General features: G+C 40.5%; 1 protein-coding gene across 1 annotated transcript; it reads left to right on the forward strand.

Moving 5' to 3' along the window:
* Nucleotides 1–308: 308 nt before the first annotated feature.
* prkci (protein kinase C, iota) lies at nucleotides 309–26,006 on the forward strand. The gene is made up of 18 exons (XM_046408571.1): nucleotides 309–646; nucleotides 8,151–8,272; nucleotides 10,139–10,228; nucleotides 12,329–12,379; nucleotides 13,175–13,260; nucleotides 13,676–13,813; nucleotides 13,913–13,967; nucleotides 14,928–14,983; nucleotides 15,938–16,114; nucleotides 18,219–18,316; nucleotides 18,567–18,653; nucleotides 18,766–18,901; nucleotides 19,017–19,104; nucleotides 20,408–20,533; nucleotides 20,941–21,020; nucleotides 21,345–21,434; nucleotides 23,891–24,006; nucleotides 24,116–26,006. The coding sequence occupies exons 1-18, from the start codon at nucleotides 564–566 to the stop codon at nucleotides 24,201–24,203; spliced, it is 1,767 nt and encodes a 588-aa protein (XP_046264527.1). The 5' UTR covers nucleotides 309–563; the 3' UTR covers nucleotides 24,204–26,006.
* Nucleotides 26,007–27,648: the final 1,642 nt, after the last annotated feature.

Genomic DNA, 27,648 nt, shown 5'->3' on the forward strand with positions numbered 1-27,648 from the left:
TACTGTTCAATTTTGTTATTATTTCCGAGCCAAAGCACTTGAATGCGCGACACGTCTTAAGGGTTCCTCTGATGTCCGAGCTCGGATGTTTGAACATGAAAGCAGCATGTACCCACACAAAATACATCAGTTGGTACAATCGGAAAACTGGCAAAGGATATTTTTAAGTTTTCTGAGATGCTGACCATAATATATTGTTTTGTTATACTTTGTGAACCTAAAACACACATGAAACCGTGTACTTCAATGCTTTTGACGTAATATTTTTAACGTCAGTGTACAGGTCTGTATGTCTGTATGCACCACCCCAAGCTCTCCGACAATGGACTAGTCCGTCGTTAGGCCTTTGCGGTAGGGAGTTGTTTGGCGGACCCCGCAAGTTTTACTTTACTTTATATATTATTTTTGTTTGTCTAAAGGGGAGCATATTCCACGTTTTTATCATTAATTGCTTCGTTGTTTACGCAGTGTGTCGACGGACTATACAAACAAAGTATTTTGGGCGTGGTACACAACTAGTGAGCTAAAGAAGGAAGGAAGGCATCGGTGAGTCGGCTGAGCTTATGATGCCGACGTTGCGGGACAGCACCATGTCCCACCCCGGCGAGAATTCCCACCAAGTCCGGGTGAAAGCTTATTATAAGGGGTAAGAAATGATTGTTTCCCAGCATGTCGATGTTGTTAACAACACAATTAGAAACAATTTTAGACATGGAAAGGTGGCTAACCAGTTGGCTAACATTAGCTAACCCAGCTAACGGCTTGCTAATGTTGGGTACCAGGTTTGGGTAAACTTAAGCAGGCAGACAGACTGGTGAAACTATCCAGACCCGTTGTCAGTGTAGAGCCAGGCTCTCTGTTATTTAAGAGATGTGTCAGCTAGACGGCGAAGTTATCAAGTGCTTTAATTTCAGTCAAAAGTAGTTGCTGATCGTGTTAAAAGCGTAGTTCTTACACAGTTTGAAAGCTTTAGAGCTAGTCTGTCAGCTCAGCTAGCTAACAGTTGCTAGCAGTGGATGTTAACGATAGTATCTGTCAATGCCGACTTCACGAAGTTAGCATATTTTGATAAGGATTGTAATTGGCTTGACGTGTTGTTATACATTAACAATCAGTTTTGATGGTAGTTTTGACAAATATGCGTTTCGAGATTGGTGATCGATCTCATATGGGTTCGGGCAAAATGACAACACGAAACCCTGATCATTAGAGTAGCTTTATCGATACCACTCCGGTAACTATTGAGGCATGGAAAACCAAACTTGTTTATGTTCAACAGATTAAACTGTCTGACAGTGTGAGCTCAAGCTGAACTGTCAGTTTAGGTTGGTATTCTCAAGTCTTTCACAGATACTGATGTAGTGTACAGCATATATTTTACAATCTCACAATGCACTTTGTCTGTTTCCTGATTTGTGTGTGTTCCTGTTTACCTTGAACCCAATCTGAAATCAAACAAGGGCTGCAGCTAATGGTTGTTTTCATTATTAGTTATTGTCTTTTGATTATTATTTTATTTAAGGGTTAAACTGATTAGACAAGAAAATGTCAGATAAATGAAATTGTGAAAATGCCCACCACAAGTTGTATTATTTACAGTGTTATTAATAGACATAAAAATGTTCAAAGTTCAACAAATTTTCAAAGTTCAGAAAAAGGAACAGAAAGACTAATCAATCAGTCAATAAGTTCAAAAAATTGTTGGTTATTATTTTCCTATTGATCAACTAATCAGTCAGATGATTAATTGTTTCAGCTGCAGCCCTAAACAGTCGTGTCTGTTGCACCTAAAATTAACTTAAATTAAACCCTAGCCCCAACTAGGGAGAGCAGCACTATTGGAACTTGAAAGGGGAAAGAAAGTTGAACACAAACAATAGATTAGAGATGTTATAAATATCAACCTGTTATCAGTTTGCAATAATTTCCTGTATGGGTGGGGGGTGTAGCTGCCAGTGCTTTGAGTTTTATTCTTGCCGAGCCTGGCAGAAGCAGTTTAGCTGTCTTACATTCACACTTGTATGTGATGATGGAAATCACTGGTCACCCAGTTAGTTTCATGACACTCCCCACTGCCTCCTGTTGGATAAAGCCACTGATTGGAGCCCAGCCAAGACTTGAAAAACGTGAATGGCAAGTCACCTCAGCCAGACCTGTTGTATTTCTGACTGACTCTGTGACACACCTCAGTAACACAGTGTGTTGTTCATTAGTTGTCATCTCACAGAACAAAGAATCTTAAGTATTTATGAGGTTGCTGTTGAGGAATCTCAGCTATTTTGCCAAAGAGGTAATACTGTATAATGGTTTCATTGTCTGGCTATCGGGATGCATTAAGACAGGATGTCAAAAGTGTTGTTATTGTTTTCTTGTAGTGGGAAATTGAAGGGTTATAAATGCACCCAACCATTATTGCAGATTCTGACAAAGCAGGTATCAGCCACATGTCTGAGACAAGACTGTTTCCTTATCACTTTAACAAGATTGTAACAGCACATTTGTAAAACCTCCAAAGTAATATCATTAAACTGTCCAATAGCCTAAAAGATTGTTATCTACACTTAGTCAATAAGTGTAGTCAGTCAGTAGGGATTTTGACAGTCAATTAAAAGTTGTGAGAAAATGAAAAAATGGTACATATCCTGTCTGATATCAGGCCGTCATTTAACTGGTGGTTCCATTTCTGTATTTCAAAGTGATAATCAGTGAAGTCAGATCATTTAGTTTAGTTCTCTCCTGTTAACATGTCTGTTGTCAGTCGGTGTCAGCCTGTAGCAGCCTCAGCCTGTCACTGCCTCTTTTTCTTTTTGCTTGTTAGACTGATGGTCAATAGAGAAGGCTGCAAATGCACATGACTTGACTGCAGTGATGCTGATACTGTACAATGGTAGTAGATGCACTGTAAGTAATAGATGTACACTATGGTAGGACTGCAGCTCATGATGTTTGATTTGATTACTGATTCATTTCCTGATTGTTTTCTCAAACTGAAAATTGTCCACCCAGATTTCCCAGAGCCCCAAGTGACATTGTAGCGGGCTATTTTTCTCCACTAATAACATATTCAGTGTACAGAAAAAGAGAAATACAAAAAAGAGAAAAAATCCTTTTTTCCATTTAATCCATTTAAAAAACCAGGTACAAGCAAAGATTGGGTATTTTTGTTTGAAAAGGAACTCAAATGACTTGACAATTATCAAAATAGCTCTCAGTTAATTTAGTTTTGATCAATTAATCAGCTCTTTTTAGTTTGTAATAATTGTGATTAATATATATGTATTATTACTTTTCCACATAATATAGCTGCTCACTTTTGTTTGTGTAGGTGTACATTACAGTTACTAAAGAAACAAATACATATTAATTTAATAGCTCTCCCTAAAGAACATATATAACTTGCAGCACAGCTTTTCCTCAGTGGCATTTTATGTTTTAATTCCTATAGTCGCGGTATGCATTTTAAATGTTTTAATGGGGCCCGAGGGATTGTGTTTGACGGCTGGCCAGCGAGCCCAGAATGGATAAGGCTTGGTATAGACTGTACAGTTAATCAAAAATTGTCTACTGGAACTTGACCCTGATCCTGCAGGGTGGCTCTAGACCTCCCTACTAAATGTTCCCAAAATGTTTATCATTGTAATATGAGTGGGCAATTAATTAATCACACATGCAGTCACACAATGTTCCATTCCTCTTTAAAGCAAGACTAATCGGGAGTTTCACAAAGAATGCATCTTCTGTAAGTTTGTCAAATGTTTTTCAAGTTGAAGGAATTTGCTTGTGTGGACTGAGATCAGCAATCTTCAGACACTTTCCTCTTTTTCTGTTTTCCAGCCACCTTACCTTAGTCCCCTTCTGGCTGTCAAATTTTAAACTATTTTTGTCAGCCTATTTCAAAAAATAAAGTTAACACACAACTCAAAGTTAAAGTCCAAAAAAATGTTAAGTTGTTCATACTGTAGAAGGTCTTCTTGTGGAAACAAAATCTGCATGTCACTGCCAATGTGTCATCATGTAAGGGCAGGAAAAAAATATTGTACTGCAAAGTTGCCAACACTAGCAAACACAGGGCTTCTTATGTGCCAGATGAACTTTAGGGATCCTGTGCAAGGCATGTTGTTTGGCAGGAAACTGGGATTACACCGGCTCGATGGAGCAGTTCAGTTATTTTACTCTTTTGAAAGGAGACGCTCTTCTTTTTCAAAGATTCTCCTGTCTGCATCAGTGCTCCAAGGCTTGGCTTTGTTTGAAACATTGGAAGCCTTCCTTGTCTTGCCATTTACTTTTGCTTTGAAAGCCCCTCAAGCACTGAACCACATAGTCATACACCCCTCATCCACTTATCCACACATCTTCACTGACAATTGTATCACAGATTCTTAGCAGTTGCTAAAAGCAGTTGCAGTGTTTACACTTCCTGGAGATTGTCTGTAATACAGCTGGAGTGTTTACATACACGTGTCCGTCTGCCGTTACTAGTGACCTTGTCTCAGGCTCAGCAGGAGTGCGTTTGGTTGACTGCGTGGCAAGAGAGGCCCCCTCCTGTTTATCACCACAGGTGGGCCGTGTTGCCTGGAGACTGCAGCATCCTGTAGTCTGTGTTTCATTCACCCTGACCTTACTGGGGTGGTGCTATGGGTAGGTTCATTTGTATTTTAGAAGACTGGGTTTGTCTATGTGTCTGGGTTTAGTAGCTTCAGCTTTAGCATGTGCGTTTCTGTATTTGCTTCAGTGCGTTGCTTCCAACATTGGTGTGTTTGGGTATATGTGATCTAGCATGTGATTCTTGATATCGGAGCACATGCTCATGGGTTGCGTGAAGGTGCTGCAGAGGGCATACCCGTGCATGGCAGTGGTGACAAAGAGATGGATGGTCCTAGGTGCTCATGGAAGCCCAGAGAGGCACCCAGACCCTTCTTCCTGCTTGAGCGCTCACCATTGACGAATGGCTTCATACTGGGCAGATGGGGCTGCTGAATCCTACTCACGGCAGTTCAGACGTCAGGGGCACAGGCCAACGCTCTCCCTCCTCCACCACCTCCTCCTCCTTCTTTAATTTGGTTGTAGTGTAGAGCAGTACAGAGCAGAGGAATGCCTGGTTTGTGTGGAATGTCACTTTCTCCCAGTTACTCACCAGTGATGAGCTTCAAGTTGCTCACTGCAGAATCTTTCTGCTTTAGGCGCAGCGAGGAGCTGCACAGCTCGATTGTCTTTGTCTAAGACAAGTCTCGTCTTTCTGAACATAACCTTAGATTTTTTTTTAAGATGCATTTATTGGCTGATGTTGTATTATGGAAACTGCATTTTCCTAATTTATGATTTATGATTAAAGAAGTCATCAAACAGCTGCCTGCTCATCAGCCTAGTTGGAAATATTGTCACTTTCAGCTATGTTCAGTTTAGTGGTTATTAGTGCTGCAACAAACAGTGTTATTTTTCTGCTGAATATTTTATTATTAGCCCATTTGGGCAGTAAAATGTTATGAAATAATCAAAAATGTTCAGATGATCTTTTAACAACCCTAAAGTATTTTGTTAAAAAGTCTTAAGAAAAAAAAGAAAATCATACAAGCCAGAAAATTAAAGCTGCAACTAACAAAGCCTCACTTTTGATCAGCTGGAACCTGTAAATGTTTGACTTAACTTAAAAAAATAACTATTAACTGATTACCAGCATTAATAAGCTGTTTCAGCTGTACTATACATTCATTAATAAACTATGAAATGGCAGTTTTTTATCACTTTGTAGTCTCTGCCACTTACCTTTTCTCACTGAAGCCATTAGCTGAAGCTTATATCTGGGTCACAGAGGATGTTGTTTGAAGCACCTGAGACGTGGCTAAACTTTAACCACATTTAGACAAACAGTGTTTAATGAACACGCACAGCTCGTTTCCAGGTGCATGTGACACAGTTGGCCCCCTGCTGTCATTAATACGCTGCCCGGATGGCCTGCAGTCTCAGTGTGGGAACCTCAGTGTGTCATTTACTCATGTATACACACACACTCCATATTATCTGATGGTATCAGTGCTTTACAAGGAAGTAGAGTTGCCATGATGGGCCAAGAGAAGAGATCAGACTGTGGGAGGGTAGTTGCCAGTCTTTTCCTCCCCCTACTAATGATTAACACCAGAAGGATGGAGGAAGAGGGTGAGAAAAAAGAGGGAGGGAGCAGGATTAGGCATCAGTTGGTGCCTTACGTCAGTTTATTCTTGCTCAGAGTGATTTATTCATTCTTGATGTGTGATTTTCAGACAAGACAGTTTTAATGCCTGCTGTACGGAAGCTACACCATCTTGAGCCGCACTCTGTATGCTCTACATTAATGTGAAGCTGAAATATCAGCACATAAATCACAGTCTATTGCTATTTGTATGTTTGCTTCTGAAGGACTGACCCCACAGGAGGGATGGCCAATAAGGCCTTAATATTGTGATATTATTTAATGTGAAAAAACTGAAAAACATTTTTGATTTAGAACTCACAAATAGTTGTTGAACTCTTCTTGTGGGATTTTTGACTCTCCTTGTGCTCAACTGCTTCTGTTTCAGATTTTCAGATTATCGTGAATGATATGATATGGCAGGCCTCTACCCCACAGTGACCTTAAGCACTTTATACTACCCCTTGGATAGTAGATGTCCTTGAAAATGTGTGTTGTCTACTCCATGGGTTGGGATTTTATCATCCTGCTATAAAGCTCTCAAGTTGATGAAAAACGGGGTCCATCTTTGACAACAGCAGTGAAGGGAGTAAAAGATTGGCGTCCTTGTGGGTCACTGCCTGGCTGGTAGGATGGCTTTTACACATTACTCCCTCTTTACTTTCATTTTTACACCACTTCTTTGTGATACTTATCCCCTTGTGCCCATTCTGTCACCCCATTGGTTCCTGATCCTACACATGTGGAAGCCGGAGCTCGGACCTCTGTCGCCCGTAGACCTGTAAAGCTAACCTGTGTACTGTCTCCATCCCCCATCTTTGTGTTGTAAACAGTGCCAGAAGGAGATGGGATCTGGTCACATCAATCCTGTCATGAAATGATGAGGGACAGATGATCCCATCTACAGGGATAGATGTTCTTCGTCACCCGTCACTGCACTCCTTATCCCATGCCTCACCATAATGATTGAGTGAATGGGTGAACTTCTGCTTTCCTGGAATTGATGGAGTGCAGTGGTGGACTGTGAGCCTCAAACAAAACAGTCACAATAGAACTAGAGCTACCGTTCTCGATGTCATTTCATTCTGTTTTAGTTTGTGGTTCTCTCCCTCACCATTTTGTACTCTTTTTCACTCTTGTTATTGCTCTCTTTCTCACACCCACAGTCAGATGAGTGCACAGACGAATGCACACACAGTCTTTGACAGTCTGCGAGACTGTGACTCACAGACAGCACTGTTTGATAAAAAGGACGCTCTCTCACCTCTTTCTCTCCCCGTCATAAGTCTGGCGTTCTCCAGAGCAGAGGGAGGGAGAGTGAGCATTTTAACTTAATGTGTGAAGTTAACAGTTACTGCTGAAACAATCAGGGGAATAATCAACCAGTTGGTTAGCAAACAAAAAGACCAAATATTCTCATGTTTCCTGGCGTGTCTTAATATTCTCCTGTGGTAATACAGCAACCTCACTACTGTGTATTTGTTAATTTAGTTTTAAAAAATGAGACAGTACTCAGTAAAGCAGGCCAAAATTGATTAAATAGTCCCCCTTTCTAAAAATGAATATTTAAAATATTTTTAATGCTCTTCACTTTTACATCCATACAGCACACCTGTGCTGTACTGGTAAGAGTTTAATGTACTTTTACATTTTGTTTCGCGCTTTGCTTACTGTGTATCACTAGTGGTGATGCACCCACCAGACCTCTTCTTTCTCTCTGCTCATTCCCATCGTTCCCATACGTGAGCTGTATCTGCCAATACCAAGAATTCATTTGTTACCAGTGCTCCTGTTTTTCCCAGTGTCTGTGTACCTCGTTACATGGAACTCATTGGGATCCTTTACATGTAACATAATGGCAGGGTTTGCTGTCAGCCTGAAACCGAGCTGGTTGTGACTGAATGAATGTGACCAAAACACAGTGCAAGATCTTACAATCACATATTTGTGGAATCAAATAACATGCTGTTTGTCTTTTCTGCAGGGACATCATGATTACTCACTTTGAGCCGTCCATCTCATACGAGGGATTGTACGGGGAGGTGAGGGACATGTGCTCCATGGACAATGACCAACTCTTCACCATGAAGTGGATCGATGAGGAGGGTATGTCTTCCATTTCTCTAATTTCTCAAATCTTCATACTATTGTTTTCACAATAATATGAAGCCCCCCTCTGGCCCTTTGACTGGTGATCAGAGTTTGTAGGGTTACAAAGGGTTTTTATTTTATTATCATATTTTACTTGCACCATTCTACTTAGATGGCCCAATTTTCTGATGTAAAAAACCAGCTAGAGATGTTGGAGTTTTGTCAAAATTCTTCTTACAGGAGACATTTGATTCCAAAAATGGTACATGGTTACATGCAACATCATCAAGTGGATTAAACAAATTTAGAGTCAACAGGCTAAATTTAGTGCTGTTTGTTACTATGGACGCATGTTCACTTGAGCACACACTGCCTTGTCATTTGACTGTAAGAGTCTTCTTGTCTGTCAAGAAAGGATAGAGCCCCCCCCTTCCTCATTGTTGTCTGCCAGTTAGTCAGGCAGCAGTAATGGTGTCATAGGAAAGATGGAGTTGTCACATCACTCTGCTCAGGATAAGGTCAGCCTGCTCAAACTCATTAGACTCACATCAGCTCACACTGGTAGCCACCCACATACAATCACTGGAGTCATTAGCCTGTCTGAGAGAGAAAAGCTGCTTGATGGTCATAATGAAGTACTTCAGTGGTAACTGTCTGTCCTACTGCCCAAGACATGGTAACTAAATACATCCATCTTTGCAGTATGAACTCATTATGATCATGTAAATTCACCCTGGTTCAAAGGTACCATGTACCACTAACACATGTCTCTGACCTCAAAAGTGACTTTTTCTTTAGAGGAAGTTGAGGTGATGATCGCAAACTCAATGACAAATTCTGAAACCAGCGTAGGTCACCATGTGCTACCTTTGTCGTGATGGTTGTCGGAGTCCACCCACTAGCTCTGTGTCAGTTATCTGAATTTATTATCTGTGTGTCATAGTTTCTGTTCTCGAGCTATTTATAAAATCAGTGGTTTGTAGTTGAGATTAGTTAGGTAGAGCACTAAGAATAGAGTCGATGACCTCAGTGTTGGCTCACACTGCTTCTCGGTGTGTGTCACATCAGCACTTGACACTATCTGTTAATGATAAGGAATTAATTAGACCTGCAGCTGAGTGGTATTTTTAGTTATTGACTCAGATTGATCACCGTACAAACAGGCCTGTACAATTAAAACTATGCGAAATGGCAACATCGACTACTGCGGTCTCCTATGTTCTCATTCGCACACTCTCTTCAATGTTTACTTCAGGCTCATATATTGAAATTCCTGTCACACCTGTAATAGTTTTTTTCTCTACTGTATAAGTCACCTTTTGCATTCACAACCTTTTGCTCCAGGAACTGTTAATACACTATATGCACCGCTTAATTGTCAATAACACCATACACTAATGACATGTAAAATGAAAAACTTAATTGTTCTTATCAGTGTTTTGTATTTGTCTTTGTTTTTTTGTGTGTGCTTCAGTTAAAAGGATGAAAGGGCAGTTTTTTTTTTACTTATAGCAAGTAAAAGCTTTTTACTTAGGACTGCAACTTTATTAATTTCAGTTAATCTACAAGTTGTTTTCTTGTTTTATCCGTTAATGGCTGTCTATAAAATGTTTAAAAAAAGATGAAAAGCATAGAGCCCAAGATGTCTTGTTTTGATTGACCAGCAATCCAAAATTCAGCAGTATTCAGGTTACTATCATGTATGACAAAGATCACATCCTAACATTTGTGTAACTGAAGCTAGTAAAAGTAAATGTAGCTTACACAGAAACAAAATTAGTGCAGATGATTTGAAGATATTCTCTGATTGCCATCCGTCACCTGGTTTCTTGTGTGTATTTTATTTCTGTGAATGACATCTCACATCTCCTCTGCTGTTAGGTGACCCATGCACAGTGTCTTCTCAGCTGGAGTTGGATGAAGCTCTGCGTCTATACGAGCTCAACAAAGACTCGGAGCTCATTATCCACGGTGAGCCTTGCTGGTCCTCAACACAGGCAGTATTTATAACGCAACATATACAGTTTCACAACTTAACTCACAGGATGTTTTCATGTCTTGTACCCAGTAAGATGTTGCTTCACACCAGGTGCTTGGTCCAGATGAGAAGCCTGTTATTTCTCGAGTTTCTTCACTGCAATGTGCTATAGATAAAACAGAGCAAGAACAACAGAACAAAACTTTTTTTAGCTTATCACAGTAAAAAAAAAAGGACATGTTCCTTCTTGCTCTTGTATTTATGATTTATCAAATGTGGAGTGTTTATGGATAATTTAGCTATGGGCACCTGATCCAGGATAAATGATGTCGGGATGATGGTTATTAACTGGCTCACTTATCTCTGCATTTTAACTTTGCATCCAGCTGTGAGTGGGTTCATGTGAAAGAAGCAGAGTCACGAGCGAAGGAATTTATTTAATTTATTTATTTAATGATAAACAATCTGCACCAATGTATCAAGTATCACATTAGTAGAAGAGAATAATGAACTGTGGAAACAACAGAGATAATTTCCAATTATTAAAAGTAGGGTTATAGTGTATATGTAGTAATTGCATGAGGTCAGTCTGACTGATGTGACATGATTAGTTGCCAGCGCAAGCCATACGGCTTTTTCACGTTAATTTTTGTCAGACAGCTTGTTTCTGTTTTTATTTCTGTTTATTTCATGAAGTTGAAATAAGGAGTTATCCAGTTTATTTCAAAAACCCAAAAAAGGTAGCAGCTGGCTGCAGGGAGATTACCAGCTGAAAGTTTCTGCATTAAAGAAAAAACACTAGTGATGTGCACAGCCTTTTAAGTTAGTGAAAATGCATGCAAACAGTGCATGTCTTATAGGTTACTTTTTTTTGTTATGTATATTATGGATGTATGAGCAGTGCTTAATTTGTAGACCAGAATACCCAATAAACACAAAGTGCTATTCCAATGGGTCCACAAATCCACAGTGCCTGGAGCACTTTGGATGTGCACGTGCTGTTGAAACTAAATAATAATGATAATAATGATACAAGAGTGGGAAACCAAGACAGTCTAACAGTAATGCAAAAAAGCATTTAGATTTGCCTTACTTGGAGCCTGGAATTGTTTATATGTCTGCAGATGGTTTTAAATTTTTTTCTGTTTTTTTTTCTCCGATATTAAGTCAGGACGCAAAAAACGTAATTTACATAATTAGATTTGGTAACAAATTTCACAGGGTATGGCGCTTGCATTTAAGTTATTTCCCTTTTAAATTGTCTTTGTGTTTACTTAACATTTCTCATTAAATCTGAACACAGATGGCTAGACACTACACACAACAAAGAAGCATCAAAACATACGGGTCATGCAGCACTGACCTGTGAAAACAAAATTACTTCCGCTGTTGACGTCTGTCTTTGGGCCCTTGAGCAGGTTCATGTCCTCTTCTAAGCTCCACATTCTTGATGAATAGTTGCACAACTTCATGAATCTGGAGGTCAGGGCTAAACTCAGACACACGGCGTGGAGCGAAGGGCAGGGGGTTGTATATGTGGAACATTTGATTGACAGGCTCTGTGTGTATAAGCATGTAACCTGGGGGTAGGGGGAACGGGCTGTGTGGTTAATGTAAAGTTTTAATCAAATCAGAGGTGAGAGGTCAAGAGTACAGTGGATGCCAGCATGACGGCAGAGGATGAGCAGGGGGAGGGGGTCGGTGGAGGAGAGGATGTGACGGCGCCGCAGGGGGGTCGCCAGGTCTGCTCATTAACGAGCTTGTCGGCTGTAGCCCACGCCTCGCCTCTGACTCACACTGCCCCCAGTCTAGCTCGATCTGTCTCTCTCACAAACGCACAGATACTCTGTCCTCGTCTTTAAGACGGTGTCTTTTCCCACTCTGCTGTACGCTGCACGCACACAAATGCGCTTGCGCCATCTTCAAAACAACACAAGGGAATTTTCACCAACAATTACACTAGGCGACAGGTTTCGTACAGGTAGTCGTAACTGCCACTATGATGAGAGGAAATGAAGTAAACATGCAGAAATGCTGTCACACTCACATCCCTTAGATTAAACTGATTTTGCTCATTTTGTTTTTCTTCACAGTATTCCCATGTGTACCAGAGAAACCTGGCCTGCCCTGTCCAGGAGAAGACAGTGAGTTAAACCTTTTCCTTTAGTTTTCACTTAATTTATCAGGTGGGGATCCAGAAACTCTTTAATTCACATTTTACATTTCAGACACTTAAGAAGATTTTCCAGGAGAATTATCGACTCAAATATGGATTGATAAGACTGTTGAGTTTGTGAAGTGATGTTCAGAAATAATTTGTAAACCTGTAAAAAAAATATATGATAGAAAATTAAATGTGTGAACAAATTACTTCTGTGGTGAGATGAAAAAAACAGGCTGCTATTTTTAACATCTGACTGAAGCAGAAAATTGGATGTGAAATTGAGTAGTCAAAGTTCCCTCACAGTATTTGACACCTAAGTTACACGGGCATGCACAAACATATTTCAGCTACACATATGGCACATACTTTGGAAAGTAGGCCAGCAATTGTATTGTTTAAAATTATTTCTGAATATCAGTTTGCATATCCAAAACCTTATCAGGCCTCACCATCTTACAGACTTCTTGTATGTACCATTCAATTCTGTGCCTTTAAGAACATAAGAAAATGAAGTTTGACTGGCTCTTTGGGCAAAGTGTGGACGTTTTTTTCCCCACAATTAAACATTTAAATCTTTTCACACTTGACAGGAAACTGACCTAAGTTTAGCTTTGCAGAAGGATAATGAAATGGTGTGCTAATGTGTAGGAAAATGGTAGTTCAATGTGAAAATTGTGGTTTCCATTTGTATCAAAGCAGTCCATTTCTCTTCAAATGAACGCACAAATGCATACACACAAGTAAAGCAGGAGCCCTCCTCTCCCTCTTTTCACAGAGTCTATATATCGGCGTGGTGCCCGGCGCTGGAGGAAGCTTTACTATGCCAGTGGTCACACCTTTCAGGCCAAGCGCTTTAACAGGGTGAGACTTCGCACAGTTGTTTGTTTTAAGCAATTATCTACTATATATTTAATGTTGTGTATTTTTACTATTGTTGAATTACTTTAATGACGGACGTGTTGCCAGTAAAACCTAGACACAACGCACATTTCAAATCTTACGCTATATAGACAGAAATATTGGAACAGCAGCTATAGCAGAGATTTCGGTGTGCTTCTGAGGAATTTTTTGCCCATTCATGCAGTAGAGCATTTGTGAGTTCAGGCACTGATGTTGGAGAAAAGGTCTGGCTCGCAATCAGACCGATGGCTCTAGTAGAATTTGATTCTAGACTGGCGGGGCAACTTGTTTCCGAAGCCTCCACCGCCTGTGTCGTCTCCTGGAATATAATCTGTGGTTGTGTTCATGGTTTCTTTCTTTCTGCCCTCCTGAACAGCGAGCCCACTGTGCTATCTGTGCAGACCGTATCTGGGGTCTGGGAAGACAAGGCTACAAATGCATCAACTGCAAACTGCTGGTGCACAAGAAGTGCCATAAACTGGTCACAGTGGAGTGTGGCAGACCGATCATCCAGGTGAAGGCTGTGACAAATGTTGTACTAAGTAATTACACATACTTTTAAGACTGTGTGCTGTTTCTATGATTATACTAAATGCCAAATGCTGCTTTCTAGGAACCAATGATGTCTGGACAACCATCAAGTCCATTAGACCCAACTGAGCAGCCAGGTAACACACACACTTGTGTTCACACATGTCTAACAAGGTTTACAAATTGTTATCAGAAGTCATAAACATAAAAAGCTCCTTCTTTGCACAGAATCAAATAGTATTTGTTCAAAATCACATTACTGAAGGAAAAGCACTTAACTCGTTTCATCATATTACAGGCTTCTGCTAATGTATACATTTCTGAAACGTCAGTGCACATATTTACTTTATCTCTGATTCCAGATCTCACTTTTGAATCTCTTTGCAGTTGTTCTGCCAGCTTATTTGTGGCTCTAACCTCCAAGCGATTTCATCTGTTTAAAAGATGTAAATCTTCAAAAGAGATCATAATCTCGTTAAAATGTCTTTTAAGCAAGGCCAAAGCAGGGACAGCTCAGAGGTTAAGATGCATTGCAAATAACTGCAACATTCCTGGGTCTTTGTCACGTACCCCTCTCTCTCAATGTCAGAGCAGACACAGTGACTACATGTTGGTCACTTGCATCTGCATTTCATTACGTAAAGCACCAGACTTTAGTCCGGACGGGTGTCTGAGACTCTGATTTGTATGTGAGCGCTTAGGACAGTTGTTCAGGAAGTTGGCAGTCCCACTAAGAGTAGGCTGTCTGGAAATGCATGCGGTGCAATCATGGGAACACTGGAATGCAGATATGTTTCTTTCAGCTTATTCTGAAATGCATCTACAGTATGTTGAGCATGATGACTTGATGATATAGGACGGAGTGCTTCTACTCTACATGTATGTGCTAGAGTTGTTTTGTTGTATTGTTAAACATGAAAAAAAGAGTATCTTCTTTTCTAGCCAAGCATAAAGAAATTACTCCAGCGCTGCAGGGCTGTGAACAGAGCGTGTGACTGTCTCTCACCTACTTTTTCTTCCTCCTTGTTATTTTTTTTTTTTCCTCTCCTGCCTCCCCCTCTCCTTCTGTCTGTCTGTCACTTCCTCCTCTGTCTCAGGCCCCCAGAATAAAGACTCCAGAGAAAGCTTGCCTTACGATGGAGAAGAGAAAGAGGTGAGAGAGAAATCGTTTCAAATACTGTTCACATGTGACTCATTGTCTGTCAATCTGTCATGCTGTCTACATGGATACGTATATGTATGAATATTTGGAGAGCGGAGTCAACGCTGTTCCTGTGAGAGGGAGGAAGAGTAAGGTCACCTGTAATTGGAAAAGGGATTTTTGTTGGCATATTTTGCCATTGTGTACATTTGGGTGATCTTTCTACCACCTACTGTGCGTGTGTGCTATAGAGAGTGTGCAGACATAGTCACCTTTGAACAGTGCTGTGGGTATTGATTTCCTTTGGTCGAGCTAATAAAGTAACCTTTTAACACCGGAGGCTGATTAATGGCCAGGGATGTAGTTTGGGGTTGGAGGGGGGTTGCTGGGCTGAGCAGGAGAGTTGATGATAGAGAAAGAATGGATCGAGTTAGACACAGATAGACAGAGATAAAAGAGGGCAAGCCAAATGATCTTATCTGCGGTTCTGTGTCTGACTCTGGGGATGGGGTTGTCACGTGAAGTGAGGTTAGATGGATAGGGAGTGGAAACGGTTCACTACAGAGCCGATTACAGGCGAGAAGAGAGAGGAAAATAGATGGGGAAATGGTGAAGGTGGTAGTCAAGTTTACTGAGAGATAGGACTTATACAGAAGTACCTAATTTAATATAGGCAGCATGATTATGTTTAATAGAGACAAGAAAGTCATTTACTAAGATTTATTGTGAAAAAGAGTGGTGCTGGTTTAAACTTCATTTACAAATCACCCAAAGGAAATCACCCTCTTGCACAAACCAAATCGGCAGCTTTATCAATAGCTCATTGAAAATCTTGAGAAAGGTTGGTGGGCTGAAGTGTTGCATGACAGATTGTCTCAAAGTTGACATTGTGTTTATCACATTATGTTGTTTGTATGGTGGTCTCTCATGCTCGTCCTCTCACTCGGTGTTAACTGCCCCCCCCAGGCGCGGAGCAGCAGGGACACGGGGAAATCGCCTTCCAGCCTGGGCCTGGCAGACTTCGATCTGCTGAGGGTGATCGGTCGAGGCAGCTACGCCAAGGTGCTGTTGGTGCAGCTGAAGAAAACAGAGCGCATCTACGCTATGAAGGTGGTGAAGAAGGAGCTGGTCAACGACGATGAGGTAAACCACGCTGTTATATGACATAACATCAAAGTCAAAATGTTGGTATTGTCGGTCTGTGCATGGACTCCAGTACACAGAGAGATAGTGAGTTAGTGAGGTCAAAGCAATAGAGTTACTTTTTATGGAACTATGAGTAGGGATGAGCTCCAATAGTCTTTTCCCTTTTGGGTAAAATAACCAAATTCATTAATCTCGGCAGCCAGCGTATCCCTGATCAAATCTCTTATTCACAATCTCTCTTAGATTGTGTCTTTTGCCTTTTTCTGACACTACAGGCATCTGCAAAGAAACAAAAACTGGTGACGTATACAAACATGTGCTAACAAGACTGACAAACTGAACATGGCGGACCGCCTTAACCTAAACCACGGATGCATTATGACTTAACCGCTCCAGAAGTGTGGATACACTTTGGCAAAGTCAACAAAACATGTGACATGCTTAAATATTTATCTGCTATCAGTCAAGCTAAAGTGAGAGTTTGTGGCATATTTGATAACTTGAGGGTGATGAATACTCTGCATCAGCCTACAGCTGGTGTTGCAATGTATTTTGTGGCAACACCTGTTTCCCCTCAGGTAACGTTGTGCGTGGAGAAAGAAATGATTGCATTATTTCTGCTGTCTTTTTTTTTTATTACTTAAGCTTCTACAGCAACATAACAATAATAATGATGTTGATAATAATAACAATAATAATAATTAATAATGACATCCTATTTTCAGCTGGCTTGTCATACAAATGGACCTCAAATTCAAAAGGATTGCTGCAACATATAGATGAATTTAACTGTTGTATGTCACAGTAACCCTTTCCCTGAACTGAAGAATCAGTATTTTTACTGAGGCCTCAGTACTTGACGCAGTTAAGCCCTGTTTCTCCTGCTGTACAGAGAGCTGTGTGTATGGTTATTCAAAGTTTAATGCTATTGAACATGTCGCATGTTCAGATTAAACAAAATGTAATACTGCATGTCTTTGGGTACCCAGCCGTACACCCACAGAGTGTGAAGTACATCGAATGAACGTTTCTTGAGATATTCAGAGGACATACAGAAAATAAAATAAATAGTAACTCTTTTCAAAAGATCGTGGGGGAGGTCTTCAGATGCCATTTTTTTGTTTGAATAGTGCAGAAATCCAAAGATGTTCGATTTACGATGACATAAAATGGAGAAAAGCAGCAAATCCTCACATCGGAGAGACTGAAACCAGAGAACCTTTGATGTTCCTCTTTAAAAACAACTTAAACAATTAATCAGTTATCAAAATATTTGTTGACGTTTATCAGCTTATCAATTAATCAACTAATCACCTCACCTTTATATGTTTTTATAATCGTACTTATTTGTTAACAGTGAAAAAAAGGTGACGTAATACATTACAACTTTAGTTTAGTTTGCAATAAACATAGGAAGGGAAAACACACAGGATCTCAAATGTAAAACTGTCCCTTTAAGTCTGTGTGGTGTGAAAATAACACAACACCTCTGTCTATTGAGATGTGAGAAGGTTAGTTAATAGTGAAATCATCAGTCTTCTGTCGCTGCCATGTATAATTAATGCAATTAACACAATCAATGGGATGTGATATTCATAGAAGAATGAGCGTTTGTCTCATGCAATTGAACATCCATCTTGAGTATCTTATCTGAGTTCAGTTGACAGACCCGTTCCAAGCCATCAGTCTTTCTAAGAAGGTGTAGATAAACCATCATGTCATCAAAAATTGATCTTGACGTACACATGTAGCAGCACAGCCAGAGGCAATTGCAGTAGTTAGCCTTGATTAGACGCACTTAGCGTGATTGACAAATTGACAAGTTCTTTTCGATCAATGGCAGCGTGTCTTCCCCTGCCAGCGTGAGCAGCATACGTGTCCAGACATATTATCATCCAACCATCCATATAGACCAGCTTCTGCTTCTGCTGGCTCTGCCCTTTTCTCCTGTTGTTGCCCACCCTGTACATGAAGGAGCCTCTGTCTGTAGAAGATGGTCAATCAAGCACTGTGCTTGTTCAGCTTTTGTATGTTCAAGGGTGCTGCGTCCGAATGATCTCTGATGTACTTTTGTGTGTGTTTTTGTGTGCTTCTGTTCCAGGACATCGATTGGGTCCAAACAGAAAAGCATGTATTTGAGCAGGCCTCTAATCATCCCTTCCTTGTCGGCCTCCACTCCTGTTTTCAGACAGAAAGCAGGTAAGAGCGTCTGTCACATGTTGTCTTTGAGCCTGAGGAAGGTCTGCAAGAATTTGGAATAAAATAATCAGGTTTTATTCTCTTTTAAAATAATAGGAAATGTATCAAAATGTTCATTAAGTGTATGTTTTTGTTGCTGTTTTGTGTGAAGCTAGTTGCCAGCATATATTTAAGGGTCCTTATAAGGCATGGAATTATGAATTCAAGTTTTGAAAAAAATAATCTCAAGAACATTTGCTTCTTTTTGCAGACTGTTCTTCGTTATTGAATATGTGAATGGTGGAGATCTCATGTTCCACATGCAGAGACAAAGGAAACTCCCAGAAGAACACGCAAGGTAGAGTCACGTTCTCTCTTTGTCTCATTAACATGAATCATACTGATGTCTTTGTCTCTTTGTGGTCATACGTGATTGCAAATGCACCGGTATTTTTCTGAATCTTTTCCAGATTCTATTCAGCCGAGATCAGTCTGGCACTCAACTACCTCCACGAGCGGGGAATCATCTACAGAGATCTGAAACTGGACAACGTGCTGCTCGACTCCGAGGGACACATCAAACTTACAGACTACGGCATGTGCAAGGTGTGGTTTGAGGTTTACTGCACATGATATCACAATGCACTTTAGATAAAGGCACCTGAGTGTCACTTTACAGTCCTCTGAGATGATCTCACAGCTGATCTTTTTGTTTTTGCAGGAGGGCTTGAGACCAGGCGATACGACGAGCACATTCTGCGGTACCCCCAATTACATCGCTCCAGAAATCCTCAGAGGAGAGGATTACGGTGAGAATTGCAGCACACGAGTGCTTACCAAAAGATCTATCCATTCTTTGCATTGATACAGTATTTAAGTGGCTATGCGGTGATAAATAAAACGAAAAACAAAATAAAAACCAAAAAGTGAGCTAATGCGGCTTTATCTGAATGTATTATTTAAAGTAAACAGTCTTGTTAAGGTTCACTAACAATGTGTGAATCAAACTTCAATGTGTTACATCCATTAATAACAAATGATTAGTCAAGCGCTGCTGGGATAGGCTCCAGCTTCCCTGCGACCCTGACGGATAAGCGGTATAGAAAATAGATGGATGGATGGATAGTCAAGTGCTGCGTGTAAAACCATCTTGAACTTCACTAGAATTAAAAAAAAAAAGGGCTCCCCAGTCTCAAAAAAGTTAAAACAATAGCCACCTTAAAGGATCAGACCAGTTTATTTGCACGTGACAGCCAGTAAAACAGCCATTTCTTTCAGACAGTATTTTATGATTGCGCATGCTGGCTCACTGTTGCTCTGTCATAACTTACTGGGGCACTGACATACACTGAAGCCGTCATTAATGTTAGCAGTGACACCTGTGCTTTTCAAGCCAAGATGTCAAAAGACTGCAAGGTACATTCTCACAGTAAATTTCAGTACAGTATATTGCTTCATCTAAATCACTTTGTATGCGTGTGTGTTGCTCCTGTGGGTTGGACTGTGCTGCTTAGAAAATAGAAACCAATCAAGTTTGCTTTTCTACGAACAACTGTAGACAAATAGTTAAGTTTTTCTGATAAACAACATAATTACAATGAATTTAAACGCACACTATGTGTTTCTTTCGCAAAGGGTCTCTAATTTTCAAAAAAAAAAATCCACCGAAAACCATTACCACTGTGACACAGACAGAAATTTCCACAGATTTCAATGGAACTGGATTCAAAACTGGACTATTGTGCGACTACTGTGCTATTTTGATCATAAAAATAGGTCATGTGGACCAAAAATATACCGTAGTCGATCCCTAGCAGTAAAGCATGGGATTTGTAGTCATGGTGTGTGATGCAATAATGGTGGGAGTGGTTGCTATGGTATCAGCCTAAAATGCTGGTATGCTTTGCGCAGTTGTAAGCTGTGATACAAGTTACATGACAGAATTGTCCTTAAATATTGCTTTACGGGGTCTTGTATCCTTCGTGTAAGTTGCTCTCCTAATTTAATCAAGTGGCAGTTTTAGTCACAGCGGTCGTTCCTTTTTCATTGCTGTTTTATGACATCCTTCTCATCTGAAATCTGACTTGTAACCACCAATGTGTGTGTCTTCAGGGTTCAGTGTGGACTGGTGGGCGCTGGGTGTGCTGATGTTCGAGATGATGGCGGGCCGGTCGCCCTTCGACATTGTCGGCAGCTCTGACAACCCTGACCAGAACACAGAAGACTACCTCTTCCAAGGTAACACATACACACGCACACACACACACTTTTTATTTAATCACATCTTAACGACAGCAGCAGTTTCACCCACTGCACCGGTTTATAACCAGAGGGAAAACACAGCACAGTGGAAGCATGTAACACCTTTGTATTAACACCTTTCTAATGGTGCCTTCTGCCGGCACCAGGCACCTGCCATCTGTTACAGGGAAATGTGTGAATGCATGTGTGTTTTTGTCATTATTTCATTGTAAATATACTTTCAAAATATGTCAGTGTTTTCTTACATCTACCACAAAAGTGTTGGATAGTTGGGAAATAAAATGTTACCATTTGACAGGCATTTTCATTGACTTGGCCACTAACGCTTCATCGAAAGGCTTCTGTATATGTGTTCAACGTCCTTTTCCTTTCATCTCCTGCAGTAATATTGGACAAACAGATCAGAATCCCCCGGTCACTGTCAGTCAAAGCCGCCAGCGTCCTCAAGGGATTCCTCAACAAGGTAGGAAGGGGTCAGACAGGCCTGGATCAAGCTTAAGCAGTGTTGGCTCCTGCTCACCCCTGTGAATGACATTATTATGGCCTCAGTTAGTGTCAGCTGCCATCTCTTGCTGTCTTACATTTGTCTTTCTCTCTCTGTGTCTCAATGTGTCTAACACATTTTTTTTTACTTTTCCCCTCAACAAAATCCACTCCTCTTTTTTACATTTTTTTTGCAAATTCTCACCCTCCCCACCTTTCTTGCCTGCTGTTTTACTTTTTGTCTCATTTCTTCTGCAATCATCTCCCACTGTCTCTCACCCTCCTTTCGCCCTCACTCCCACAGGATCCCAAGGAACGTCTAGGCTGCCACCCTCAGACAGGCTTTGCTGACATCATGGGCCATCCATTCTTTCGAAACGTCGACTGGGACCTTGTGAGTCACTCACTTTTATTATTGTCTTTCTCTCTCTTCTACTTTTCTTCTGCTTCATCATGACTTTCATCATAATCTCAAATGAAGAAAATCAGTGCGTACCGGTTGCCAAATAGGTCAAAATCAATCCATATATTGATCCAGTCAGAGAAGGGAAAACAGAAAGCTTCTACCAGACAGCAGAAGGTCAAATCTAAGTGCATGGGGGTCACCCTCTCTGTCCTGGCCTGCGGGCGTAGAAGCTCCGTCAGAGCGGAGGGTTCTTAGCTATTGGATGAGAGTCATGTCCTTGTGGGAAGGAGGCAGAAGCCTGACAACAGCAGAAATAGATGAGAGACAAGGGGAGAAAGGAAATTGGTGCCTGGACGTGCATTTCCTTTCAATTTGTCTGCCAGAGAAGTCATTTGAGACATCAGATTGTGTCATTGTTAAAAATATATGTAACAAAGATAAATCTCACTTCAGCTTCCTTGTTTCAGAATTGTTTTGCTCCAACTTCCTTGTGAATTATTGAACTATGTTAAGCTTGAGTGGCGTTACAGTAACGTGAGAGTTTGGTGTTTTGGTCACTGCTTTGGAAACTGCATATGCTTGAGTTCTTATCTGCTTTTTTCTGTGACTTGTGTAATTTGTGTTTGTTAATGCTTTAAAGCTGTATATGTAATTCTAAATGTGGAGTAGGTGTTGGAAGTGATCACAGGGGTCTGCATTTACCGCAGTCATTCTGTACAAACTGTAAAACCCTATAAATGTAAGACTGACTTGAGTGTATCAAGCATCCCATATTCACCTACAGGAATCCCAGTGAAAGTTAAACGAGCACTAAAAATACTGGAGTTATGTATGACGCTTCCTCTTCTCCGTTTTCAACGATGAGTGGAAGTTGTAATTTAATATGACGTGAATGACATTCCTGTGTTATGACACCCAGAACTGCAATTAAAGTTTTTCTCAGTAGTTGTGGTGAGCTGCCCACACATTCAAAAGAATAATAGGCTTACGTAGGTATCATTTTATGTGGAGATTGCAACTAATAATTACTCAACGTATAAATTATTCTGTTGTCTTGTTAATTTTATTGATTGGACAATAAAATGTCAAAATTGTGAAAAACGCACATAATGTTTCCACAGCCCAGTAACTTCAAATTAATCTTCCAAAACATTAAAAATTCAATTTACAAAAACAAAAAACAGACAAGCAGCACATCCACGCATTTTCTAAGATGGAACCAGCAAATGTTTGACATTTACGCTTGAAAAATAACAACAATGAATTGATTTATCAGAAAAATGTTTTTTATGAAATCCTTTTTGCCAATTGCAAACAGATAAAGCCTGAAAATATATTTGGCCAAAATTGCTAAAAATGACAAATTCAGATCCAGTTTAAAACAACTTGATAACAAAATTTTGCCAAAAGTCTTTAAAGGAAAGAAAGTGTACTTCCAAAACTCTGTACACGTGCAAATGATCAGGCACATTTCATCTCAGCAGGCAGGCAGACAGACAGACATGACCTTAACAAATGGACAGACAGACATGCACTGGTGGATGATGTGACAGACAGACAGGGCAGCTCGCCAGGGATCACCATGACCTCTTTTTCCCTGTTTGGTCTGGAGCAGGGACCCAGCAGTCGGTCAGAGTGTCTGGAGGGATCAGCTTACACCCCTCCCACCCTCCACCCCTCACCCCCACCCTCTCCTTCTCCCAGCACTAACCTGAAAGTTTGACCTGCAGTCAGCCAAATGGCCTGCAGGGGGAGCAGTTGTGGGCTTTCAGACAAATACTGTAACAATTGAGTGACTGTGAGTTACCTGTACACTCTGATGGATGTATTCAAAAGTACATGAAGGTTCTGTGTTTTTAATGGCCTGAGCTTTGTTGCTTTGGAGGACATGGTGTCGGTCACTCAGCTGTGGTTTTTCTTTATTTTTTACGGAAACAGGATAGAAATTTATGATGGGATGGCCAAAGGAAGATTTTACTGTCTTTGTCTTAGTGAAATAATGACAATGGCTTCTGGACCACATTGCAGTTTGGCTATCAGTGGAGGACTGCAACTAACAGTTATTTCTGATTTTAATTCATCTGCTGATTACTTTCTCTGTTAATCATTTAGTCAATAAAATAGTTTTAGAACAAGATTACATCAAAGTTTGATATCTTAAAATTCTCTCTTTTCCAAAATCAAAGAACATTTCAGTATATTCAGTATTGATGACAAAGAGAAGCAGCAAATCCTCTCCACTTTTGAGAAACTTTAGTCAGAAGATGTTTGATATTTTTCTTTTAAAAATAACTGAAATTATGAATCATTTATCACCCAACAATCCACTCTCTGTCTCTAAAGTCGCTCATCTCGTCTTAGGAGAGTGATCATACGTGATTTTAATTTCAGTAACACAAATAAGGTTGTTGGGTTCCCACCTGATTCCTGTGGTGTTATTTCAGCTGGAGCAGAAGCAGGTGGTCCCTCCGTTCAAGCCCAACATCTCAGGGGAATTCGGACTGGACAACTTTGATGCCCAGTTCACCAATGAGCCCATTCAGCTGACTCCTGACGATGAGTGAGTTCCCATTTTATTATCTCTCTCCTATTATAACCAACACATCATATCATTTTCAGTAAATTGATGGTGCTTAAAATATAACCACGTTTTCTTTTGTTCATTGTAGCGATGTGGTCAAGAAGATCGACCAGTCTGAGTTTGAAGGGTTTGAGTACATCAACCCACTTCTGATGTCGGCGGAGGAGTGTGTGTGAGGAACGCGACGTCTGTGCTCACACGCACCGCCTACACACACACACACACACACACACACACTCATACACTCATGCACGTGTTAAGTGGCGTCTCAGTGTCCTCAAGTTGCATGGTTACGAGACAACCTGAAGATATCAACCTGTTCGAGGGACGCACATGCACAGTAGAACGCTTATTTGCCAAAACCAATCTCACACTCAGCCATTTATAACCACTTGCCCTTAAGCCTACCTTCTTTCTTAATTATTTTTATACCATGTAAATCTGCACTGATATCAGTTTTCTCATCGGGGCCTCTTTATTTGTAGCCAGTGAGGCTGCAAAGTTCTTCCAAGGTTGCTGTACACGGGTGACACCCTGACACATGAACTGAACATCCTCTCCTTCCAGCTGGTGGGGTGCTTTCAATGCATATTTTATTTGTACATATATATGAATCACTATTGAGATAAATGTTAGACAAGGCCTTTTTAGCTCCAAGCCACAGTCGGACAAAGTTTATCATCATAGAAAAGTCATTTTGAATTTGACTTTGTGGCAACACCCCTTCTTGTAGAGGAAAGAAGAATAACAACACTAGTCTTTAAAAAAAAAAAAACAAACACACAAAAAAAAGATTAAAATCTATATATTTTTCTCTTTTTTTTTTTTATTTAACAGCATAGCAGTCCTTATATATATGTTGTTCTGAGTATTAAATGTCCAGCCTGACTAACAACCGAAATGGTTCAGGCTTTGTTGTTAAGATGAATACACAACATCTGGAAAACAGAAGGTGTGTGCTCCAAGTCCCTTTTTTCCCCAGAATGAAGGAACATATACAACAACATCCATCCAACACTAATAATGAGTTACTACTCTCAAACTGTGAATGAAAGAGCTCGCTGTGCAGGGAAATGGGCTGGAAGAGTAGCACATAACACCTGAGCGCTGGAGCATGGGTTACATTTTGCTGTGCTGACCTTCAGTGAAACAAACATTCACACAGGACCAAAAACAACGAGAAAAAAAAAAAAAAAAAAAACCAAAACATTTTTATGAAAAGTGGCTTGCTGGTACGAATTAGAAGGTACAGTATACATGAGGAAGATATGCTGTCCCAAGTCATAGAGTTTATATATTCTAATTTTTTTTTTCTTTTGCTAATTTTTAATACTATGCCTTTTGGAAACATATGGTCTGTTGTCTTTTTTGTACTTTCTCCATTCCATGTATGTCTTTTGGTGTAAATCAAAACACTGAGTGATTGTTAAAATGAGAGTTTTGGTTAGAAGTTCAAAACTGTGACACAGTGCAGTTTTGGTCCTTAAATGTGGCTTGAAAACTGCAAACTGTGTCTGCTGTGCCCCATTTTTACTATATTGAAGCCACAGTTCATTTTCTGAATTCGATATTTTGTAAAACTGCTTTAAAGCCCGTGAAGGCTCTGTAGAGCCACTTTCTATCCCCTGACTTTAACTGACACCGAGTGATGGTGCATGGAACCTCCAGGCTCTCGTCCAGCTGAAACTTCTCTCTACTTGCAATGTGTTTTGGGCTCACGTGGTGACCCGGAGGAACATATTCATCTGTTACACTTTGCTTTTGTTTTATATATATATATTTTTGTGAATCAGATTTAATTTTGATTTTTTTTTTATCACTACATTGATTCCAAGATGTTACTGGGTGAACCCAATGGAAACACTATTTGTTGTACTTGTTGTGTTTTGGGGGTGTTTACCACCAAGAGGACTCTACTGAACTTCATTATTAGTTTGCAAAGACAAAACACAGACGGTAAAATAAACATTTTATTTCTCTTCTTGTGGTAATATTTGCTTGTGTCAGTGTGAGTCTATAAGTCACGTCAGTCATTGTACTCATTATGAGCGCTGTTGAGTCAAACAGCTGTATGAAGTCTGCTGTGGCACCGGAGGCAGAGCTTCGTCTGATGATGTCATAATGATGTCATCTGGGTTATCTTGACTTACATTTGATATTTGACTGAAAAAAACTGCAGTTTAAACAAGGGATGTAATTTTTGAAGAATGAGGGCAGGCAGGAAATGTCTAATGAATGCTTTGAGTTGCATTGTGGGAACTGTAGGATCTGATGTTTTTGAAACTTGACCCAAGTCCTGCTACGTCACCAAAGCACTGGAGAGCCACTTTAACGTTAATATGTAAAAAGGTGGAATTTTCAGGCGTCAAACTTACTTTGAATAAATTCGGGTTCCTGATTTTCCTGTGATATAAAAACCCAAAACATTTTTTTAAAATGAGAAAGTGCTACTTTATTGTCGGTAGATGCTGAAAAGAAGAATTGTTTATGGAAATTACATGAATGAAACCCACACATTTGTGATGAAACCAAACCTGATACCTTTGAACAAAAGGGAAACTTCGTGACAGAGATCCTGTTTGGTGTATTTCCCTTCATGTGAATTTATGTCCTAAAAACCTCACTTTTTTATAATAGTTTTATCATAAAGATAAATATGAAGTGACATGGGAGAACTGCAGCTGCTGTAAAGACTGTCATTCCCACCAAGCACTGGAGCTCTCCCAGGCCGTAGTCAGGTTTATCCAGTAGTGTGTTTAGCCAGATGGCAATGTTGGATTTTCACGGTAATTCATCCATTTGTTAAGATATTTCAGTCTGGACCAAAGAGATGGACCAACCGACCAACTGACAGAACCCATCCATCCATCCATCCATTTTCTATACCGCTTATCCACTGACAGAACCTCATCCCAAAACATCCAGCATTTTAAGATTCCTAACCAAAGAGAAAAACCTGTACTGTGACACTGTTAGCCCTACTCAAGAGTACACACCATCAGGCTCGAGATAGTTTCACAGCCGAGACCAGACCTGAGCTCTCAGAGCCACATGGCTGTCTGGAGAGAAGGGAATTAGCTCTGAGTCGTTAAGCTTGAGCTTTTCCACTCCAGCTGTCTGCACCTCGGCTGGTCACGTGACTCCCGGCTAGCTTTTAGAAGGCCCTTGGTGTCCCCAGAGGTTAAAAGGTCATTGACACCATTGCTCTCCCCTCTGCCCTCACACGGCGCTGAGCGTTGAGAGGTGAATAAAAAAGGTCATGGAAATGATGATGTGTCAGAAATAATAAAACGGATTGATTTGTGTGCTGCAATAACTGGCACAATGGCGGATAGCAACCCATTGTGTAGGGCTTATTTCACAGCCTGCGCTACTAAACCATTACATATTGTCTCAGTTGAACCAGATTTTGTGGAAAATTACTCCCCTTGTAGGGCTGCACGAAACAAATGCAGCAATGCCGCACGCGGGACGAGGATAAATGCCTTTGCATAATTCTCTATTCCCATGATGGTATGTTTGACATTGTTCCTGTGCCCTCTCCGGTGGAGAATGGGTGTATGCCTCCCCAGGCACTGTGGCTCCGCATCACCTTGTTGGAAGAGGGAAGACTAACCTTGT

The sequence above is a fragment of the Scatophagus argus genome, chromosome 13 (assembly GCF_020382885.2).
Source record: "Scatophagus argus isolate fScaArg1 chromosome 13, fScaArg1.pri, whole genome shotgun sequence".
Lineage (NCBI taxonomy): Eukaryota > Metazoa > Chordata > Actinopteri > Scatophagidae > Scatophagus > Scatophagus argus.